General features: G+C 36.8%; 3 protein-coding genes across 3 annotated transcripts in view; 2 read left to right on the top strand and 1 right to left on the bottom strand.

Annotated features, from left to right (window-relative positions):
• Nucleotides 1-69: 69 nt before the first annotated feature.
• LOC145549039 (ferritin, lower subunit-like) lies at nucleotides 70-3241 on the bottom strand. Its single transcript, XM_081600157.1, has 5 exons — nucleotides 3094-3241; nucleotides 2536-2639; nucleotides 1603-1749; nucleotides 641-766; nucleotides 70-573 (listed from the first exon to the last, which is right to left on the bottom strand). The coding sequence occupies exons 2-5, from the start codon at nucleotides 2635-2637 to the stop codon at nucleotides 424-426; spliced, it is 525 nt and encodes a 174-aa protein (XP_081456283.1). The 5' UTR covers nucleotides 2638-2639; nucleotides 3094-3241; the 3' UTR covers nucleotides 70-423.
• A 3198-nt stretch (nucleotides 3242-6439) lies between these two features.
• Nucleotides 6440-22465, top strand: part of LOC103481237 (protein tyrosine phosphatase receptor type H) — a 31241-nt gene continuing 15215 nt past the window's right edge. Inside the window, exons 1-6 of the mRNA XM_081601007.1 lie at nucleotides 6440-6455; nucleotides 6902-7159; nucleotides 7744-7995; nucleotides 8504-8755; nucleotides 9667-9918; nucleotides 10191-10442. Of these exons, the coding sequence (XP_081457133.1) occupies nucleotides 6440-6455; nucleotides 6902-7159; nucleotides 7744-7995; nucleotides 8504-8755; nucleotides 9667-9918; nucleotides 10191-10442 (1282 nt within the window). The remainder of the gene's footprint in view (nucleotides 6456-6901; nucleotides 7160-7743; nucleotides 7996-8503; nucleotides 8756-9666; nucleotides 9919-10190; nucleotides 10443-22465) is intronic.
• On the top strand, nucleotides 13633-19459 carry LOC103481325 (receptor-type tyrosine-protein phosphatase eta; the record flags this gene model as incomplete). The annotated part of the gene is made up of 8 exons (XM_081601002.1): nucleotides 13633-13743; nucleotides 13859-13946; nucleotides 14062-14135; nucleotides 15620-15754; nucleotides 15936-16058; nucleotides 16225-16385; nucleotides 16990-17125; nucleotides 17723-19459. Coding segments are annotated over 8 exons (957 nt in total), but the record flags the coding sequence as incomplete, so codon positions are not given.

Below are 22465 nucleotides of genomic sequence, written 5' to 3'. Positions count from 1 at the left end.
TCTGCTATAAGCAGAAACCATCCTCAAACATGACTGAACCTCAGACTGCAAGACAGAGCAAACAGGAAATGCTTCAAAGGTTTAGATTTATTAAACACTTCAGATAATTTTACAGATATTGAAATATTTAAACAATTTGACTAAGAAATGGTTTGCATTTGGTAAAAAAGTGAAAATAGGACCATGGAATGCATGACATTATACATTTCACAGCAACAGCTCATTACAAGAATTATGGCTTTTTGCTACAACTTGAGAACATTGAAGCTCCTGGTTCATTTAGAAAAGTTGGTTATTCCAGTTAACATGTCATCTATTGTACCAAAATACAGGAGTCAAAGGTTAAATATGAATTTTTTACAGAAACAAATGCAGCTTTGACCTCTTTGGAAATGTGAAGCTGGAGATATTTAATGCTTTTTTTTAGAGGGTGTGTCTGTCAAACAGGTATTCAGCCATGGAGCCGTGCGGTTTGGAGGAGGAGAGACGGGTCAGAATGCCGATGTAGTCGCCCAGCTTCTTGATGGTGTCGTGGCTGTCGACGAGGAACTCCTGCTCCAGGTAGTCACACAGCTGGAAGAGGAGGAAAATGTAAAAACCAGGAGAACATTTTGTTTCTTTAACAATCAGCTAAACTCACATGTGGGTCTTTGTTGCCGTCGGCTCTGCGGTGAACATCCAGGACGAAGGTGTTCAGGGACTTCTGGTGCTCCAGGGAGAAGGTCAACGCATCCAGACCACCTCTCCAGTCCTCCCTGCTCGGCTTCTAGGGAACAGATTTAATGTTTGTATCAGCAGCTCAAACAGACTAAACCAGCGTTGTGTCCAGTTTTAATTCTGATCAGCACTGAAATCACTTTAAGAACTTCTCTTTCCAAACTCAGTCAGGTGGGTTTAATTCTCCTGCCTTGGTTTTATTTAGAGAAAATATTTCTAACTGCAAATCCACTCATTTCTATATAGTTTCTTTTTTTTTTAAGTCAAACGTTGACAAAATTAGCCTTTGAACCATAAAAGCAGCCGTTATTGTCACCTTCATTAATGAACCAGTTTTAATTTCAGTTTCTTCTGAATCATCCCTGCCCAGAGACCAAGAAAAGACCGAAGCATTATTTCTAAATGTGGATCTAATAAATGCAATAACAGTTTTTACCTAAATTTATCTCCACATGAAGCCATTTAACCCAGTTGGCCTCAATTTCCCTTTTCACCAATAAAAAAAAAAAAGTTTTTTTTTCTGCAAAAGCTCCTTTTAAAACCCCAAAGTCACTTTTAAAAGTACAAATTTCCCCAAGTCACCCATTTACTAAAGGTCAGAAAATTTGCAGCTTTACCACTAAAACTGCAGACTGCTGTACAATGCAGTCAGGATGACCTCATCTAGCAAGACATTTGATTTTAATCCACTAAACTACTGACTGGAGGTTTCAGACCTTAATATCTTTACCATAAACCTGTCACAACTGTAAGAGTCTGACATAAAATCTCAAAGAGGCAACATATGAAGTCTATTAGAAACCAGACTGAGGTTAAAGTCCAGTGTTTAAACCAGCAGCTGGCCTGTGTTGCCCAGACTGATGACATTTTAAGTCTTTAACTCACAGCGATGGTCTGAAGCAGAATCCGGCCTCCTCTGGTGTTCTGGTATTCCAGCAGCTTCTCAGCCTGTTCCCGCTCCTTCCTGGAGCGCTCCAGGAAAAAACTGGAGAAGTGTGGCAAGGCGACATCATCCCTGTCAAAATACATCCCCTAAAAACAACAAAACAGAAAGATATCAGAAACCAGTCAGTATCCAAAAACCAAGACCATCAGCTTATTCATTTTAAATGCATCCATAGGATGTACTCTACACCCAGGAAACGTCATGCTATGAAAACTACATATCCCATTTGTGACCTGTGTACACTTAAGACTCCAGGTTCTTTTATGCACATGTATTGGGATTGTCCCAGTGTGGCCGCTTTCTGGAGGCAAATTTCCACTACCTTTAGTGATTTGCTTAAAGCCGACATTCGATTATCACCATCTTTGTTTCTACTTAATGACGATTCCACTTTAGAACTTTCCTCTCAACAAAAGCGCACGCTATGGCTGGGCCTGACGGCAGCTAAGAAGATGTTGGCAACCACCACACTTACTGCCTTGGCAACAATGGACCATCTCCTTCCTAGATATCGTTATGATGGAGAGGTCAGTGGCCAGGATGCACTCAGCCAGTCAAAAAAACGATTAGAGCTTGGGACGCAGCTTATTCTTTGATCAAAGAGAGTGCAACATAATTATATGTAATCTTTTCAATATGTAACCAAGTGATGATTTAATCTTTGCAACTCTCCACTTCCATATTTGTTATAATTTTGAGATCCTTGGGAGCAGGGTAGGGGGTCACAGGGTGACTCTGCCTTTTCTATTTCTATGTTGTATCCCATCTAATGTAACTATACATGTTGTGGATGTAAAACTAAAATAAAAACATTTGATCAAAAAAGAAACCAGTCAGCAGATTGCAGCATGACAGAGTTTAGCTGGACGTACCAGGGCCAGGTAGGTGTAGGAAGCGTTGAGCTTCAGATTGATGAGCTTGTTGACGTCGCCTTCAGCCTCTGCATGGTAGTTTTGTTTCACGGCAGTCTGCATTTCTAAGAGAAACATAAAGAGACCTTATTGGTACGTAGAGTTAAAGTTGGACTGAATTAGGACTTCAGATGCTAATCAACTCTTAGCTTGTCTAAACTTAAACAGTTTGACTTCCAACCCAAAGTGACTGATCCAGTCCATCTCGCCAGTATTTAAAGGTTCCGTGAAGCTCCGACCTAAAACATTCACCCTGTGTGGTTGAGTGATGACGAGTTTAACTGGGATGTAACCTCAGCAGGCTCTGCTACCAGGACAACACTTTGATACTTTTACCAAATCACACCTGAAGGCACCTGCAGGCTGCAGCTAAAGCTAACAGGCTAACAATGAGAAAAACAAATCAACTGTTAGCACTCGTTAGCTCAGAAAATGGACTAAAATCTAATTATTCTCAGACAACGTGTTAGTTCACTAGATTTATAACTATACGACAATGTAATTGGAACAATTACTTACTTGTTGACGTCTTGTTTACCCCAAACAACACAACTGAGCTTCTTCTTCTTCGGCTTTTATATGTTGAAGCTAATTAGACACTTTTACCGATTCGTCACTGCAAAGGTGTTTAACTTGACAGACACACCTGTGTCTCTACTTCAACACACCTGAATCAAATAATTAGATAATTCGCAGGTCAACCTGACCACATTCTGGAGAGGTAATTCAGTCATTTGATTCAGGGACAAATCTGAAAAATGCAGGACATCAGAACTCAAGGACGAGTTTGAAATCTTTTTGCATGATGGATTGAACAAACTCTGGGTTGTTTTAAAGTTTAGGTTGTGGGTTTATAATCCGAACCTGCTTTAAACTTCTATTATGTTCCTAAGTAAACTGGTAAAATAAAAAAAGTCACTTATTAGTAAAGAAACACTTTATGGTAAGACCATTAGAATTAATACGGGATAAGCAGGAATCACAAAAATGTTCGCAGCACCTTTATTTCTTACCTGATTTCTATAAACGTCTTAAATTAAAGCTGAGAAAATTGCTAATGTTTGTAAGTATTCTCCCTTGATATAAATCTACAAACAGTTTGGTTTCTATCAAGATGCAAGAGAGGACTAAGCAAACGTCTGCATCCTATTTGATGATTATGTTCAAACAAATGAGGCAGTGAGTTCAGTTTTTGTCATTTATTAAAGGTTTAAAAATTACAGCAGCTGCAGAGCGCCACGGCAACGGGACAATAAGCTGATAAACACGTAAAACAACTTTAAACCATTTATGTTCTGCTTTTCCTCGCTTTCTGTGTCGGCACGCAAACCTTTTGATATGACAACCGACACAACATCTTCGTTAACCCGCAGAGCAGAAAGTAATATATGACCAGAATGTCCTGCACTGTTGCCAACTTCCTGCTTTTGAAACGGTCTCTGGTCAGGTTTGCATTCAGACAGGTTTTCTACCGTTTTAGTTCACTTCAACCGTTCCGAGACCGAGGCGGATCAGAGTTCAGTGTTTAAGTCCGTTTGGGATTCAAATTTGCATTCAGACCTCCCAAAAAACTCGGAATTCCTAGATCAGGGATGGGCAATCCTGGTCCTCGAGGGCCGGTGTCCTGCAACTCTTAGATGTCTCCCTGGTAGAACACACAACGATCCAATAGCTGAATCACCTCCTCAGTGCAGGCAGGTTCTCCAGAGTCCTGCTAATGACCTTATTATTTGACTCAGGTGTGTTGAAGTAGAGACACATCTAAAAGTTGCAGGAGACCGGCCCTCGAGGCCTGGAGTTGCCCACCCCTGTCCTAGATAAACGGATTAGAGTCTGATTCAGGACTCCAATCCCGGTTTGGTCTGGATACACACAAAGTTTGTAAAGCATCTGCAACAAAGAAAAGATTTATCTTCTTGATGCTTGTTGACCTACTATCTGTCTGGATTGGTTAACTATCCAACAAGTTAACCTGTCTGTTCTTCAACATGTAATTAATTGTGTTAAAAGTCAGCAATACATTTATGAATTTACAGCATTTAAATAAACATTTTCCAAAATTCAGGGTATTTTTATCATTAAGGACAAAGAATGGATTCTTACATAGCTCTGATTCTGTTTTCCTTTGGGTTTTCTGTAACTTTACTGTTATTTTTTCATTAAATCCTCATCACAATGATCCTTCTGAGTTTCTTTCTTTCTTCTTACCGAGTTTCTTTCTGCATTTTGATCTGGTGAAACCCCCATAATGTCACCTTCAGACAATTCTCTTATAAGTAACATGGTTTTGGAAAAATAACTCTGAGCTTTGCTTTAAAGTTTCCCTATGAAGATACAAGAAAAACATTAATCCGTTTTTATTTCTACTTCCTGCATTTTTCCCACAGTGAAGAACAATAAAAACAAACACTTTGACAGCTAATAAAACGAGAAGTGACCTGGGTGTCAGTCATATTTTTCCTTTTACTAGTTACTTATTGGCTCTAATGTCAAGAAAACCAGAGATAACGCAGCACTGTACACTTAATTATCAAAAACATCACATATAATCGATTTTTAAAATATGTGACATTTTAAGAATGGTGGATAGAAAACTTGTGTTTTCAGTGTGTATTATGTGTAATCAGTTATATATCTTTTTTTATTTTACTTTATTTAACATCATTATAATAACAGAGGATTCTGAAGAAGCTCGCAAGCTGTAAACTGGCAACGCAGTGAATAAAGTCATCAACACTAAAAATAATATTTAACTTCCTTGATGAATTAATGGGTCTTAAACTGAAGGAAACAGGAGGAGCAAAAGTTTGTGACTGAAAAGGAAACATAATGATTGACTTCATCATGGGGAAAAGAGAAGGAAGCTCACAGATCTGGGTCAGATCAGTGAAGCAGGACTGAACGCAGCACAGACCTGATCATAGTGTAATATTGATTATTATCAATAACAACGATGAGACCTTTATTCCTAAAATCCTCCTCATGCAAAACGTTGATGTTCCTAATTCTGTTGTGGGTAAGTGTTGTTGTTGTTTTCCTTTGACATTTTTTCTTCTCATCCTTTCAACCACATAGGAGAAATGCAGTAGAAGATTTTAATACTTTTCAGAAAGAGAACAACTTTAATAGTATCTTGTTTACTTTTAGTGTCAGAATTAAGAACAACATCAAACTAGTTTTAGCTTGTTCCTGTTACAGGTCTGAATATCTGAAGGATTTATGAATCATTGCATTAAGCAATCAGGCAAATAACTGTAGGAATGTGAGATAACAATAAATGCCCCTATATTTTATGCATTGTAACACTTAATGTAAAATTTTATTTTGTAAAATTGTTCCTAATTAAGCATGATTATTGTATATCTATTGTACATTTAGATATTTCCTTAACAGTAAGAGCTTTAACTCTGTTTTTGTGAAAGTGCCATCTAGTGGAAGTTTTTGAAAAACCATGAAAAGTGCTGCATGAAAGTTCAGAAAGAAAATAGATGTGAAGTAGTTAGCTTGGTTCCATGCAGTATTTTGACAATTTTATATGGAATGCCATGCAGACTTGAAGAATTGTTTGATATCTGCTCAAAGAGAAAAGTAATATTCATCAGAGTTTGTGTGGATTGTTGTAAGTATTTCTTCAATTCATCAACGACAGATGCAAAAGAGCATATTATGGAACAGAAACGCGGCAACTAGAAACCAAGCTGATGAATGTAAACCAGAAGTAGCTGCATTTTCTGAAAAGCACAGTGGTATTAAGCAGCCTTTACACTTAAAAAAATGTGTTCACAAATATGTTTTATGTTCATGTCCTTGAAAAGATTAGTTGAGATACAGAATTGCAAAGACACAATATATGTGTTTTAGATACATGGCAGCCATGTTTGGTAAAACAGACAAAAGAGTTGGATCCGTTTTTTTTAAAAAACCTCTTGGCAAAAAGATGGCAGCTGATGAAAAATGTTTCAGTATAAAAGTTTTTAAAAGTTTCACTATCACTGGTCTAAACTGCTTTGAAGACTCAAATGAAGATACTGCACTTTGAAGAAGATTTTTAGGAGCAGAAAACAAACAGTTTGCATACCTGTAATATCAAACTTTTGTGTATAAAACACTGACAAAGTGTTTATGTTGGTTTAGGCTGTAAGAGACTGCAGTTCAACACCAACACCACCAACAACACCACCACCACCACCAACAACAATACCAACAACACCCAAACCCAGTTAGTATGAGCTACTTATTTTTCCATTTCTGACAGTAACATATCATTAATTACAGATTCCTCTCAAAGCTTTTTTCTAGTTGACACCGTCTGCTTTTTGTCCTACAGCTCCTCCTCCTAACGTAGTCAGTGTAACTCTGGTGACACAGAATAAAAGCAGTTTAACTCTGCAGTGGAATAAGGTTGATAGCATCTCAACATACAGACTGAAGACGGATGGAGAACCTGTTGATGTGCCTGACAGTCCTGGAGACACAGTAACATATGTGGTCTCTGGTCTGAATCCTGGGATAAGATACAGTTTCACTCTTTTTTCTGTGGCCAATGGACTCAGCAGCTCTGGATATAATTTTACTGCAGTTACAGGTTGGTGATGTTCTAAAGCTCATTTGTTAAGATTATTGGTACCAACATCCCTTTAATCTGACAAATAATTTAACTTTAATCTTAAAATGTATTTTTTGTTTATTACATTATCATAAAACTCAATAATAGGTTTGTCCAAATCGAACCATAGCTTTGTTAAAGTGTTGCTTTCATTGGAATTATTACATTTTTAACAACTTTCCCAACTAAATTTACATAATTATCCTCAATATCGTTTTGTTTACATTTTCACATGTTAACTCTGTGATGCAACATAATTTAAATTACTTACAAAAAGTGAAAGCCACAATATTTTTTATAATGGTAGGAACATTTTACCAGTTAAAGCTAAACAATGAAAAGCATTAGAGCCGATTTTAGTCTTTATTTAAAAATATTCATTTATTATTTATTTTGAAATCATCAACCCTTATTTTATCTGAATGCTTTTTCTATTGCCTTTTTTGTTTAAATGTAATATTGAAAGTGAATTAAACTTTTGTGAACTGTTAACATGTAGTTTGCAGGCAAACTATATACAATTTTTAAAATTAAATTGGCTTTTGTTCTCCCTCACATTGCAGCTCCTGGTGATACTGACAGGTTTGAATCCATCACACAAACTGAGACCAGCATAACTCTGCAGTGGAACAAAGTGGGAAACATCGACACTTATATTCTTTCATACGATGGAAATGAGGTCAACATAACTCACTCAGCAGGAGGTGGAAAACACACAGTGTCATTTCTGACCAGTGCTACTAGATACAGCTTCACTCTCTTCACTGTGTTTGATTACGCCAGAAGTGATGGATCAACTATCACTGCAGTCACTGGTGAGATGTTTGCAGCTTGTAATGGTTGCTACTAATTCATGTTCTGCATTTAGCTTGACATTTAAACTTTAATCCTAATAATTGCCAACAAAGAAAGGTGGGAACTTTAGAAAATTCTGTCCTGACCATATTTTAACTCAAATTACCTTTAAACAACAACGACAAAACATTTAATCAAACTTAATGAAAGGAGAGCCTTTGTAATGTTTTATTTGACAGAGTAAAGCTGCAGTCGGCTGTTAATTAAATATAATAATTTATATTAAAATATATTACATGCACATGCATTGAAAATTTAAAACTTAATGATTCTGTATCCATAGAAAAACGACAAACAGAAAAAGTTGTAATTTCTTTGTTTTTCTTGTAATGATCCACTTTGTTCAGATGTTGCTGCCACACATAAAAAGAAGCTGCAATAGAACGAGTACCGAGGAATTTAACTCTTCTGTTCAGAGATGTTTTATTAATTTCTAATAGTTGCTTTATGTTCATGTTCACATTGTAGCTCTTCTGAAAATTGAAAGTTTTGATCACATCAATCAAACTGAGACCAGCATAACTCTGCAGTGGAGCAAAGTGGGAAACATCGACACTTATATTCTTTCATACGATGGAAATGAGGTCAACATAACTCACTCAGCAGGAGGTGGAAAACACACAGTGTCAGATCTGACCAGTGCTACTAGATACAGCTTCACTCTCTTCACTGTGTTTGATTACACCAGAAGTGATGGATCAACTATCACTGCAGTCACTGGTGAGATGTTTGCAGCTTGTAATGGTTGCTACTAATTCATGTTCTGCATTTAGCTTGACATTTAAACTTTAATCCTAATAATTGCCAACAAAGAAAGATGGGAACTTTAGAAAATTCTGTCCTGACCATATTTTAACTCAAATTACCTTTAAACAACAACGACAAAACATTTAATCAAACTTAATGAAAGGAGAGCCTTTGTAATGTTTTATTTGACAGAGTAAAGCTGCAGTCGGCTGCTTAAAGGGTAAAGTTTTTGTAGACTGAATAAAAGAAACATATATTTATTAAAAGAGGTAATATGGACATGACATCTGACTCTGACTAATGGAAAATCGTGAGGCAGGGTTGTAAAGTGACAAGAGGATCAGATGAACTAATCAGGTTAATGTGGCAAGAAGAGAGCAGAGAAACTGATAAACCCAGACGGAGCTGAACTGAAACTCAGGCTCTAGACCAGGGGTGAGCAACTCCAGGCCTGGAGGGCCGAACTCCTGCAACTTTTAGATGCGTCTCAACTTCAACACACCTTAGTCAAATAATGAGGTCGTTAGCAGGACTCTGGAGAACCTGACTGCACTGAGGAGGAGATTCAGCTGTTGGATTCAAGTGTGTTGGACCAGGGAGACATCTAAGAGTTGCAGGACACCGGTCCTCCAGGACCGGGATTGCCCACCCCTGGTCTAGAAACTAACAGGAGGAAAAGAATCATCTAAGAGAACAAAATATAAAAGAAACAACACAAGCTTAACTTCAGAAGCTAATCTTCTGGAAACACCGAGCAGCAATAATAAACATGAAGACATTAACTAAAGAAATATAAAATATCTGTGTCAATTATTTAAACTATTGTGGTCTTAAAGACTTATGAAGGTTAAAAAACCGACTGAAACTATTTTGTTCTTGTTCAGCTCCTCCTGATACTGACAGGTTTGATCACATCAATCAAACTGAGACCAGCATAACTCTGCAGTGGAACAAAGTGGGAAACATCGACACTTATATTCTTTCATATGATGGAAATGAGGTCCCCATAACTCACTCAGCAGGAGGTGGAAAACACACAGTGTCATTTCTGACCAGTGCTACTAGATACAGCTTCACTCTCTTCACTGTGTTTGATTACACCAGAAGTGATGGAGCAACTATCACTGCAGTCACTGGTGAGATGTTAATTAAATATAATAATTTATATTAAAATATATTACATGCACATGCATTGAAAATTAAAAACTTAATGATTCCGTATCCATAGAAAAACGACAAACAGAAAAAGTTGTAATTTCTTTGTTTTTCTTGTAATGATCCACTTTGTTCAGATTTTGCTGCCACACATAAAAAGAAGCTGCAATAGAACGAGTACCGAGGAATTAAACTTTCCTGAGATGTTTTATTAATTTCTAATAGTTGCTTTATGTTCATGTTCACATTGTAGCTCCTCGAAAAACAGAAAATTTTGATCACATCAATCAAACTGAGACCAGCATAACTCTGCAGTGGAGCAAAGTGGGAAACATCGACAATTATATTCTTTCATATGATGGAAATGAGGTCAACATAAATCACTCAGCAGGAGGTGGAAAACACACAGTGTCAGATCTGACCAGTGCTACTAGATACAGCTTCACTCTCTTCACTGTGTTTGATTACACCAGAAGTGATGGATCAACTATCACTGCAGTCATTGGTGAGATGTTCATTCTTACAGGATAAATGTGAATTAATATTTATGTCTTTATTAACACTGAAGTAGAACGGTGACAATAAAACCCTACCAAATTAAAAACCTTTTATTGACATCATCTAATCCAGTGGTCCCCAAACTACGGCCCGCGGGCCGCCTCCACATTTGGTCCGGCCCCCTGAACAATACCAGATTTTTATTTTCATATTGCAATGAAATGTGGCTTTTTCTTCAACCACCCGGGGGCTCTTTAGCAGGAAGTGTGTCCTGTAAACTGTGTTTTGTTTTGCATCTGTTGGACTTTTATTTAATCAGTACGGTTGTTTGCTAGCGGTAGAGCAGATGAACACACGTGTTTGTTATGAACGCGAAGCAATTCATATGTTAAAGTTACTTTCCCTAAATGGAATATATACTAGTCAGTCCCAGTGACCGTTTCACTAACGGTTTTTGCCCATGTGCTTTCTGGGTAAAAATCGATCTAGAAGCGCGCACAGCCCCCCCTCCCCCCCTTCATCCACCCACCGTCAATAGTTTGCGGCAGCGCAGGTGATAAACGTGTAACACTTTTTCTGTTACAAACTGACTCCGGCCCCCACCAGAGAATGGAAAAGTTATGTGGCCCTCACAGGAAAAAGTTTGGGGACCCCTGGTCTAATCAGTTTTCTCCTTTTTGTCTCTTTCAGCTCCTGAGGCCCCAGCAGAGTTTGGCCCAGTAGAACAAACTGAGACCAGTATAACTCTGCAGTGGAAACCAGTAAAAAACATCAAAGATTACATAGTCGCTTATAAAGACACTGAGATAAATATTACAACATCAGATGAAACTGTGACACAAACTATCTCAGGTCTGGACAGTGGAACCAGATATGATTTCTGGATCTTCAGTGTGTTTGATTACGCCAGAAGCAGAGGAGCAACAATCTCTGCACCTACTGGTAAGAAACCTGAGGAAACATCGTTACAGAGAAACCTTAGGGTTCTATTTAAGAATAAAAGACAATGTATATAATATCTGAAATGGTCATGATGAACTAGATCTTTTATTCATTCTTTATTTTTTTGTCAGTGAAGACAAAACAAGAGAACTTTATAACATTGCAATGCTTAATTTGTTTATTTTCATTATTGTCACTAACATAAGAAACAAAATAATGCTAGTGTGTATTTTCTTTCTTTTCCTCAGTTCCTCCTCAGGTGTCTTCAGTAAATGTAGAGCGCTCTGTAAATGGAGCCGTTCTAAAGTGGGACGATCCAAATAAAGGCTGGGAATACGAGCTTAAAGTCGAGGAGCTTCAGGAAAACATTACTAAAATTAATCTAGTTACATATTCAGTAGAAAATCTGAAGGCTGGAACAAAGTATTCATTCAGCATCATCACTCTGTTCTCTGGACTCAGGAGCTCTGATTACACTGGTGTCATAGTAACAAGTATGTATACAAGGTTTTACATTTTTTCTGAATTTCTAGAAATAGAAATCTCATTTATAATGTGCATTATTATTGGCTGAAGTGTTAAATGTAACCTGAACCTTTTGTAACTGAATAATTCATTCAATATTCCAGAAATCGACTGCAGTGCTGTAACCTGGAGTGTCACCAACTCATCAATCCAGGGAACAGTTGAAGGCTTGTTCTCCAAAGCTTTGGCCTCTAATGGATCTGAAACTCTCACCAGTCCTGAAGGGAAAGATGTGAAATTTTCTGGCCTCCATCCTGGAGGAACCTATAATATTTCTCTACTGTATGAAACATCGTCTGAACTTTATCCACAGTGTAGCATCAACATACCCATCAGTACGTACAAAACACTCATTATAACTTTATATATAACAGAAGTTATTAATCTTATAAGTCTTAGACTGAGTATGTATTGTTTTGGTAAAAGGAGGTGGACTCCTCATTGATGTTGTTATTATTATGGGTCACACAATTAGCTTAAATGTGCATTGAAATACATTTTATTCCTGAAGGTATTTAATTCAAAACTGATATGATTTCATAACTGATAAAAATATTTTACAGGACGTTTATGATATAGAACCAAATGCATTTTATGATTCTGACAAATTAATAAATTCTTCTTTCTCTTTACAGTATTTGTTTTAAAAATATACATTTTCTGGTTCTTTCCTCCCAGTTCCTCCTTCTATATTTCCTCACTGCAGCTTCTGGGGTTCTGGCTACAGCGCTCTGATTAAATGGACCGAACCGGATGGTGTTTGGAATACAGGTGAACTCACCATAAATGGGAAAACTGTCACTTTAAACCCAAATGAGAATCAGGTCATTGTGGACGGACTTCAACCTGCCAAAACGTATAAAGTCTCTGTGAATTCAAAGCTGGAAACTGAAGCTGGTCCCTTAAAATCTGAATCATTTATTTTCTCCTGTTCGACTGATAACAGAGGTGAGCAAAACTACACACATTTTCTGTTTTGTTTTATTAAGTAATAATTTCTCTAACCTATTAAATTGATCCTTCCAGGAGTCATTGGAGGATCTGTGGTCGGCGTTCTGCTTTTTGCTCTTCTCATCTGTATGATTGTATTTATTGTCCGTAAAAAGCCAGATATTGTCAGGTCAGTACTTCCTTAGTGACAGAAATATCATTAAGTCTGATCTATAGTATGAAATTTACCATTTCAATCTTTATATTTGTTAAAATAGCAGAAAAATACCTTTCATCCTTGAATCCAAAACAACAGAAAGAAATGAGAAGTGAGTACACTGTAAAACAAAACATCCTGTTCAACATTAATGTTCACAACTCCATTTCTGCTCCAGCAAACCGAAGAGAAAGTTTTGAACATACGTACAGCTAATTTAAATGTTGAAAAATAAAATATGCTTTTATGACACAAGGTTCACAAATACAATACAGCTTTTGATGTAGACAGAAAAATAAAATGGCTGAGAATAAAACTTATGATCAGTGTAAGAGTTTTGTTTAGCATGGAAAAGTCTTGACCATTTAGCTTATTCATATATAAACTTTAATGTCAAGATGTCTACTTAGTTTACATACAACTAAACCACATTTTTCAGGTTATTTTAGGTTTGTAATACTATTTTGCACAATAAAACTTAATGTGTTTTCATACGTTGTAGTAACTGATTTTTTTGAGGCAACTAGTAAACACAACATATTTTCTTTGCTGTAAGATTTGTTTTTCCAAGTTTACAGATTGATGGAATAATAATAATCTGATTTCTTCCAGAACTGTTTCTGCAGCCAAATTTCCAGCCCACTTCCAGCAGCAGAGTTTGGATGAAAACAGAGGCTTCAGTCAGGAATATGAGGTTCACAAATTTATCTAGAATTAAATCTTCTCTTTCTTTACTCTTCTCTTAAAACAGTTTGTCACATATTTCAGATATCAGTTGTTTAATTTTATGGTGTCATATTTAATTTCAGGCCCTCGTTCCTGTTGGCACAGGCCAGACATGTAAGGCAGCAAATCTACCAGAAAACAGAGAGAAGAACCGTTTTAACATCCTGCCTTGTGGGTTCAGGTCTTATTGTTGCTCCATGTTTACATTGAAATACCAGCTGAAGATGTTTTAGGGAATATTCACCTTTTCTTTTCTCATCTGAGAGTTTCTGTGTTTCCTGAACAGACGACTGGTGTCGGGTAAAGTTAAACACATCAGCCCCCACAGAGACGGACTATATAAATGCCAGTTACATACCAGTAAGTGTCCATATTAATAATGCATTTGCTCAGAGAAGAATGTTATTTTTTCTCCAGGACTTGAAGTAAAGTCCAGAGTTGTTTATCGTTTCAAAAATAAATCAGTAGAAATGTTTTTGATGGTTTTGTTGAGTTTTTCTCCTCTGTCTAGATTTTTAGGTACAACTTCTCTATTGGTCTCTTTTTTCTTCTTTATTTATATTTAAGGAAATATCTTGTCACAGTTAGGGCAACGTTCTTATTTCATTGTTTTCTTGGTGAGAAGTGAATATATCTGCTGTAGCAGTCTGTATTACAACAGCGGTGAAGATGTTTCTGACTGAAGACACTCAGACACTGCACCATTTTAAAATATTTGTTGAACTTCTTGTGCATTCACATTTATCTTAGCACCAGCAACTTGAACTGACAAAGGTTTTTATTTTGCCGATGAACAGCAAAAAACCTAACAAAAAAAAATCTTTGACTGTTCACACAGTGAAGTGACCCAATTCTGACTTTTTTTTTTTGCAGTGGTCGTTCACATTTCCAAATATAAGCGACTTGTATGTGATCTCCAGTGTGAACTGCAAACGACCTGAAAGTGTCCCGCACGCGCAGTAGAGGGCGCAAAAGTAGAAGAAGAGCTCAGTGTTTGTGGAAGTACACATGGATGCTAATGGTGTAGCATAGCTTACGATTTTGAAGTTGTTGTCCAACCGGAGCTAGCATATTAACAACTTAATCTTCGTTATCGTCGGCAATGGTTGTTGTTTTTCTTCCCGCTTGTGCGTATCAGGGCGCAGAATAGTGACGTTTGTCGAGTATCAATGACGTTCATGTCGGCTCAATGCGACATGTCTGTACAGACTTGGGTTGTATTTGAAAAGATCGGATACGTATCGGATATCCAAGTGGTCTGGGGATGCGTTCACACTGCAGCCTGAAGTGACACAATTCCGATTTTTTGGCAGTTTCGATTTTTTTTTTTTTACAGGGGCCGTTCACACTGCCAGTAAATGCGACCTGTATGCTTTCTGCATACAGAAACGACTTGAAAGTGTCCCGCATGCGCAGTAGAGGGCGCCATAGCGTCAACGTTCTCAGTGTTCAGCCAACCGCCATAAAAAGAAGAAGAAGAGCTCAGCGTTTGCGGAAGAGACATGGAGGCTAACGGTGGAGCTTAGCTTATATATTTGAAGTTGTTGTCCGGCTGGAGTAACATATTAACAACTTAATCCTCATATAGTCCGTCATGTTTGTTTTTCTTCCCGCTTGCGCGTATCAGGACGCAGAATAGTGAGATTTGTTGAGAATCAGTGACGTTCAGTTCGACCTGAACGTTCGGTCGCATTTGAATCGAATATGGGTCGCATTCGAGAAAGAATCCGACCTGTGCTGTTCACACCGCCATGAAAAGACGGGATACAGGTCGCATTACGTCAAAAAAAATCTGAATTGTGTGACTTCAGGCTGCAGAGTGACCGCAGCCTTTTTCTCTGTAGGGCTTCAACAGCAGCAGAGAGTACATCGCCACGCAGGGTCCTCTGCCCTACACAGTTGTTGATTTCTGGCGGATGATTTGGGAACAGAGAGTGAAGAGAGTTGTCATGGTTACCAACCACACCGAAGCAGGACGGGTACGTTTTTAAAAAGCAGTTATTCAAGTGTCACATTTTAAAGGAAGTTAAAGTACAAAATAAAAGTTAATAGGTTATTTTCCTTGTTAAATTGTAATCAAAAGGGAAATAAATTGTAGCAGAAAGTCAAACTGAATCTGAACATGAATAATGGAAATTTTATGTATTTTTTTATTTGTAGGCCAAATGTGCAGAGTACTGGCCTGGAGACCTGAAGCAGAGTCAGTATGGAGACGTGTTGGTCTCTGTAACGTCTGAACTGAAGGAACCCAACTGGACACTGAGGCAGTTTACCATCCAACAGGTACAGGACGTCACTTTAACGCATGAATACTAAAATTTAAATCTAATAAAACTCTTTTGATTTGGCCGCATAGTTGCTTTTAAAAAAATCCTTTTCTCTTTAAGAGTTTCAGTGTTTTTATGAAGTTACACATTAACTATCAGTTAATATTAATGTTTCCACACAGAAAAGAAGCTCAGAGCAACGATCAGTCAAACATTTCCACTTCACTGCCTGGCCTGACCGCGGAGTCCCTCAGGGCACAGAGGTCCTGATCCAGTTCAGAAGGATTGTGAGGCAGGACGTCGAGAGTGACGGATCAGAGGCTCCAACCGTGGTCCACTGCAGGTACCCAGTTTACCCAGTTTACCCAGTATGGTCTGTCGTTAGACTAAAGATGTTTCCAGCAACAATTAGCAAGATTTCAAGGTTGTGGCTTTTATGGACTTAAATAAACCCAGATATTTAATTTTGTTTTGCTGACCCAAACTAATGAAAACATTTCAGATTAACTTATTATCTTTCTAAATATATACCTGCAAATATGCCACTATATTATGGCACCTTGTTTTTAGTTGTTTTTTTATATGCGTGCAATCCAAACTTTTGGATTTTGGTTATCTTGTCAAAAGATGCAAATATCCACGCATGAATTTAATTTAAAAGAAAATTCCTGACAAAGAATAAAATCTACACAGTTAAGATAATTTTTTTATGTTTGAAAAGTTTATTTTATTTTATTTTTTTTAGATTTGAGCTCAGAAATTAGATTAATCAAAAAACCCAAGAGTTTTTTTTCTATGTACAATAACCCTAATACTGTGTTGTGTAGATGGAGAAAACATTTGCAGGTACATTTCCCATATGAAACATGACTAACCTGTTTAGGTTGGAATATAAAAGTAAATTATTTTCACTTTAACTCTCCAGAGCTGCTTGTGTTTCTTTGCAGCGATGGAGTGGGAAGAACAGGAACTTTCATCGCTCTGGACTTCCTGCTGCAGCAGCTGGAGAAACAACAAGCTGTCGGCATCAAGGACTGTTTACACAGGATGAGGCGACATCGATCACACATGGTGCAGACGGAGGTAAAGCTGCTTTAAGTTCTGGAAAAAGTGTTTTCCCATTTCTGCCCTGTTGTGTTTAAATATGATCAATTTGACAGTTTAACAATGAATATCAACTGATGGTTTTGATCACTGTTGTTTTTTTTTTATGTTGAACAAATTCAGTCTCACACAAACAGATAATCTGAAAAGTAAGTAAATAAATGAGCAGAAGCCTGTTGTGAATTTCTGTTTCCAACGTGATCCAGCTGCTGCTACTGAGTTGAATTTTGTTTATTTTCATGACTGAATGTGTCACATCATTATAGAGGAAATACAGAACTATGTCTTGTTCTGACATGTTCAGAACAAGACAAATCACATTTTTAATAACATTTTTTAATTTGATGAAAAAATAGTTTTTTAATCAACAATTTAAACTTTTTAAGAATAACAAGAAAACAGTACAACCTTAAAGCTTTTTACTTTCATTATTTACCTCTAAATTTCAAAGGTCAGTTTGCTTTAGAGTAATTTTCAGCTGTTCTGTTTATAATCAATTGCCAATCAATGTTCAAATTGACACATTGCAAGAGGATGTGTTTATATAATGAGACATTTTGTTCATTTCCTTCCCAGTCGCAGTACGTTTTCCTGCACCAGTGCATCATGGACAGCCTGCAGCCGTGTGCGACCCAGGATGAACACGTTTATGAGAACGACGACACGTTGTACGCAAACACCATCCAGCTTCAGGAAATTATTTAACACAAAACTAGTTTCATTCCTGGAATAGCAGTAGATAATGTTATATAACCAACGGATTGATATAAATGCTAATATCGATACCAAGTCGGTATCGGTATTGGTATCGGATAGATATTAATATTAATACTTTGGTTTCAGATTTTCTGTTGAAATTTATTTTATTTTTGTATTTTTTTTTCATCTCTACCTTAAAAGATTAATGTTAATTTGCTCTGAAATGTTTTTTGCACTTTATTTAGGGGGAAAAAAAAAACACAAATTAGTTTTTTTCTGGTTATTGTGTTGATGTTAAGATATTTTGTAGACACCTATCAACTTTTTCCAAATTCTGTCTTAGCTTTTAACAACATTATTCAAAGAAAAAAAATACAGGTCAGAAGTTTATTATAACAAACTCAAATAATAAAAAATATCAGTATTGGTGATACTGGTTCACTTGCTATCAGATCGATACCAAAATATGGAGCATTGCACACCTCTAGTGATTATTTTGTACTGAATGTTTAATAAATGTTTCTGTTCTGTATAAAATATCTTGTGAAATTGTACATTTCCTTCCTCCCAAGTTTAATAATTACGAAGCCAATTTAGGAAGAAAGTCAGAACCAAGCTAATACAAATAAGCAAATCAACATCAAAGCGAAACTCTAACCACAGGCTTACTCTCAGTACAGGATTAGATTGTACAGGAAATCAAAACCACAGATTGAAAACATCACAGAGGCTCAGCGGGGAAGTGGGGCAGCGTTGGGTGTTAGTGGGGTTTATGCCACTAGCGAGGAAGAAGTGATTTCAGCTGTGGAGGAAGAGCAGGAGCGGCCCCTAGTGGTTGATGGATGTATAACAGTAAATGTTATATTTACAAGCTGTATTCGTCACAATTAGGCTGCGTTCACAAACTGCAGCCTAAAGTGGCCTAATACCGATTTTTTTTTTTGCCTTAATGCGACCTGTATCTGAAATTCTTAAGACCGTCTGAACAACACAGATCAGATTTTAATTTTAATTTTTCTTCCTGAAAGTGACCCAGGCCACTTGGATATCCGATACGTATCCGATATTTTCAAATATGACCCAAGTCTGTACAGCCAGGTCTATGGCGTTCATCACCCAGAACGTCACTGATACTCGACACACGTCACTATTCTGCGTCCTGATATCCGCAAGAGGGAAGAAAGACAACAACCATGGCGGACGATAATGAGGATTAAGTTAATGTTCTGGTTCCGGTCGGACAACAACTTCAAAATCGTAAGCTATGCTACACCATTAGCATCCGTGTTTACTTCCGCAAACACTCAGTGATGTGGCGGTTGGCAAAACACTGAGCACGCTCTCTATTTGTGACGTTATTGCGCCCTCTACTGCGCATGCGGGACACTTTCAGGTCGTTTGTAGTTCACACTAGAGATCACATACAGGTCGCGTGTGGAAGTGTGAACGACCACAAAAAAACCTAAATCCGATTTGACAAAAAGTCGAAATTGGGTCACTACAGTTTGAAAATTAAGTAATTTTATTTAGAATATGTTCATATATGTATAATTTTGATCACTGTTTTTAGTTTCAGCCGTTGTCATAGAGGTTGTTTCTTTGTGCTAAAATGCATTTTCTCCTGTCAAAATTTGCTCTTGAATATTTTCAGTATTGATTTTGTAGCACAATAACATGTAGCAAAATAAAAAAAGAAAACTTTTTCCAAACCATTGAAAAGTTAAAATTCCTATCTTGAAGCAAATTTTGGTTATATAAAGGACAAAATAATCTGATAGAAGATAAACATTTAACTATGATCAAAGCATTTGAGGAATTATGAGTTATTTTAAGTCATGGGTGAATCTGAATATTTCATTTTGTCAAAGTCGGCTGTCAGATTATTTGCTTTCTATTTAAATTAAAATACTTTACAATTATTTTAAGAAAGCCAAAATTACTTTTTTTTATGTTGCACTAAAACAAGATGGAGCTCTAACTTAAAACAATTAACTTAATTTGCTACAGCTAATCAAATTAAGTTTGTCAAACTTGTTTTACTTACATTTATTTAACATGACAACCTAATAAACTTAATATATTTATTTGGATAAACTTAATTTGATAACTTATGACAAATTGACTTTTTTAAGTTGGATCACCTGTTTTCTTTTTTCAGTGTGGAGTGAATTAAACTACAGAGGAACGCTGCCCTCTAGTGTTTGTTATGTTTTCTAATATTGCAAACGTTAAATTGTTAAATGTAATTTATTGTACTTCACATTTTGTTCAGTCTGGCACAAATTTCTCTATATAAATATTTATTAATACAATTTAATTCCACACTTTTTCCTTTGACTCAACTTTCCACTGATACACTTGGATAATCTGAACAACTCACTCCTTTAACAGTGACCTTTGCCCTTTGCTTGGGTGGTGATGACAACTGGGAAGTCAGCAGGCTTCAAGCAGTCATGTTGGCCATGATATGACTTTTATGACGTGAAAAGAAAGTCTGTTTTTAATGAGCTTGGAGAGAATTAGATTCTAATAGCAGTTTGAAATCTTTCACTTCATGTGTGATGAATCTATATGTTAGTTTCACTTTCTAAAAAAGGAGTAAAATTGAACTATTTTACAATATTCACATTTTTGGAGGTGTGTCTATATATTTTGACTCTTTAAATCTTTTCATTTAGATTATTTGGGATCATCTTGAAAAGGCTACATTCTGTTAGCTCCTAGTCTTAAAAATAAAAATAAAATAATAAAAGTAATTTTCTACTGAGTGAAATGTGAAAGGGAGCAGCCAACGTCATCGTTTTTACTCGTTTCTTTCTTGTTCTCGTACAACATGTTGTTAGTTAACAAGACCTGATTAAGTAAATTACATTTCGACACGTTTTCAGGAAATTCTGGACTTTCTTCATTTAGCAACGCTGGACGTTTTTATTTCATTCTTCATAGAAACCTGTTTGTTTTTTCCACATCCTCATAGAAATATGACTAAAAACACCTTTTTTTTTGCTGTGGTTTTAGGAATGGTTGTCAGAAAATGTTTTAAATTAGAGACTTTATCAGAAATGCTTGTTTGGGATAAGTTGGAACTTAAGCAGTGTTTAAATAAATACAGTTATTAAATATCGTTTCCTTTGACTGCTTCACTTGTTCATCGATGTTGAATTCCTGAACATGACAGCCTCTGCCATATTATTGACATTTTCTGATAACTAACAAACATTCTTATCAATAAATCCTATAATCCGTCATGAATGTTGAATAAATCATCTTTATAAAAGCATCTGAGACAAGCTACGCTCTGTTTGAAACACGGAAGATAATTAAAGTTCTGTTGTAAAGTTTTATCATTAATAGTTGTGGAAAATTATTTAGGAAGGATACTTCCTTCACACGTTCCCCCTGTGGTTAGATGGTTTTTAAGACTCTTTGTGAAGCTTTTATTGAGGCCAACTAAATGTGTTAGTTCAATAAACAGGGGTTGGACTTTTGCTCTGCCTTTCGCATTTTCAGTTTGCAGTTCCTTATAGGTCCAAACCGCAAGGAAGCCATAAATATCACAACTCGCTCAAACTGTGAACAGACAAAATCTTTAACAAAATCAGCTCAGATGAATATTTTAAAGAAGTGAAACTTTAAACGTCGACGTTACAAGACGTCTATAGATGTTTACCTTTATTTACGGATGATTTTAGGATTCAGCTGGTCATAACCCTGAAGTAGACAGTTCAAGTGATATAAAGCAATCAACACTAATAAACTTGTAAAGCAGGCAAATCTGCTTGATCGATGTCCCTTTGAAAGCTATAACCGTTAATAAGGAAGTGCCAGGCGGGGCAAAGGTCCCCGAGCTCACACAAGTCTAAAAAGGAGAAGCAGTTATTTACTGTGTCACTTGTGAGTAAGAGAAGAGACCAGAGGTTACAAAAGGAGGACCTGGTTAGGAATTAAAAGTCAACACTGGATTTATTACGGCTCTGAATCAGCAGCAAGCTGGGGGAAATTTGTTGCTTCAGTCAACACATGAGGTGGCCATACTGGAAGAGCTGAGGTTGATCTGACAGCCGAGACGTTCATGTGACTTTAGGGGAATAATCAATGACAAAGATGGAGATTTTATCGCTCAGATCCTCCTCAGTCGTCCTGTTTCTCCTCAGCCTGCTTTTGGTAAGTTCTGTACCATCTTTACATTTACTGGATCAGATGCTGCAGCTGTGTAAAAAACGCTGAACCTCAACAAAAGGAAACTGTGTTAACCACAGAGGGGCTCATGATAGTCATCGCTGTACTCCAGTCTAAAGACAACTGACAAAAAAAATCCGTCTACACAGAAAACAGCAAATATTTTATAATAACGGACTCTGAGAAATGAATCATTTACCACTCGTTTTAAAGAGAAACTAATATATGAATTAATGGACATAAAGTTGCAAGTTTAATGTATTTTTCCCCAACAATTGATTGTTTTTATTTGCCCAAGAAGAGAAAATGAAAGTTTCATGTTCTACAGAAGTACCTGTGTGTAGGTTTGTTTTGTCCTTTTCAAAAAATCAACAAGTATAGTCAAAGTTTGGCACTTTGTCAGTGCGTCAGTTGGATTGTTGAGAGTGTTATGTATATTCG

This window comes from Poecilia reticulata, chromosome 19, assembly GCF_904066995.2.
Source record: "Poecilia reticulata chromosome 19, P_reticulata-male-v2, whole genome shotgun sequence".
Classification (NCBI taxonomy): Eukaryota; Metazoa; Chordata; class Actinopteri; order Cyprinodontiformes; family Poeciliidae; genus Poecilia; species Poecilia reticulata.
The sequence above is the reverse complement of the archived record's forward strand: the minus strand, read 5'-3'. Positions and strand labels throughout refer to the sequence as shown.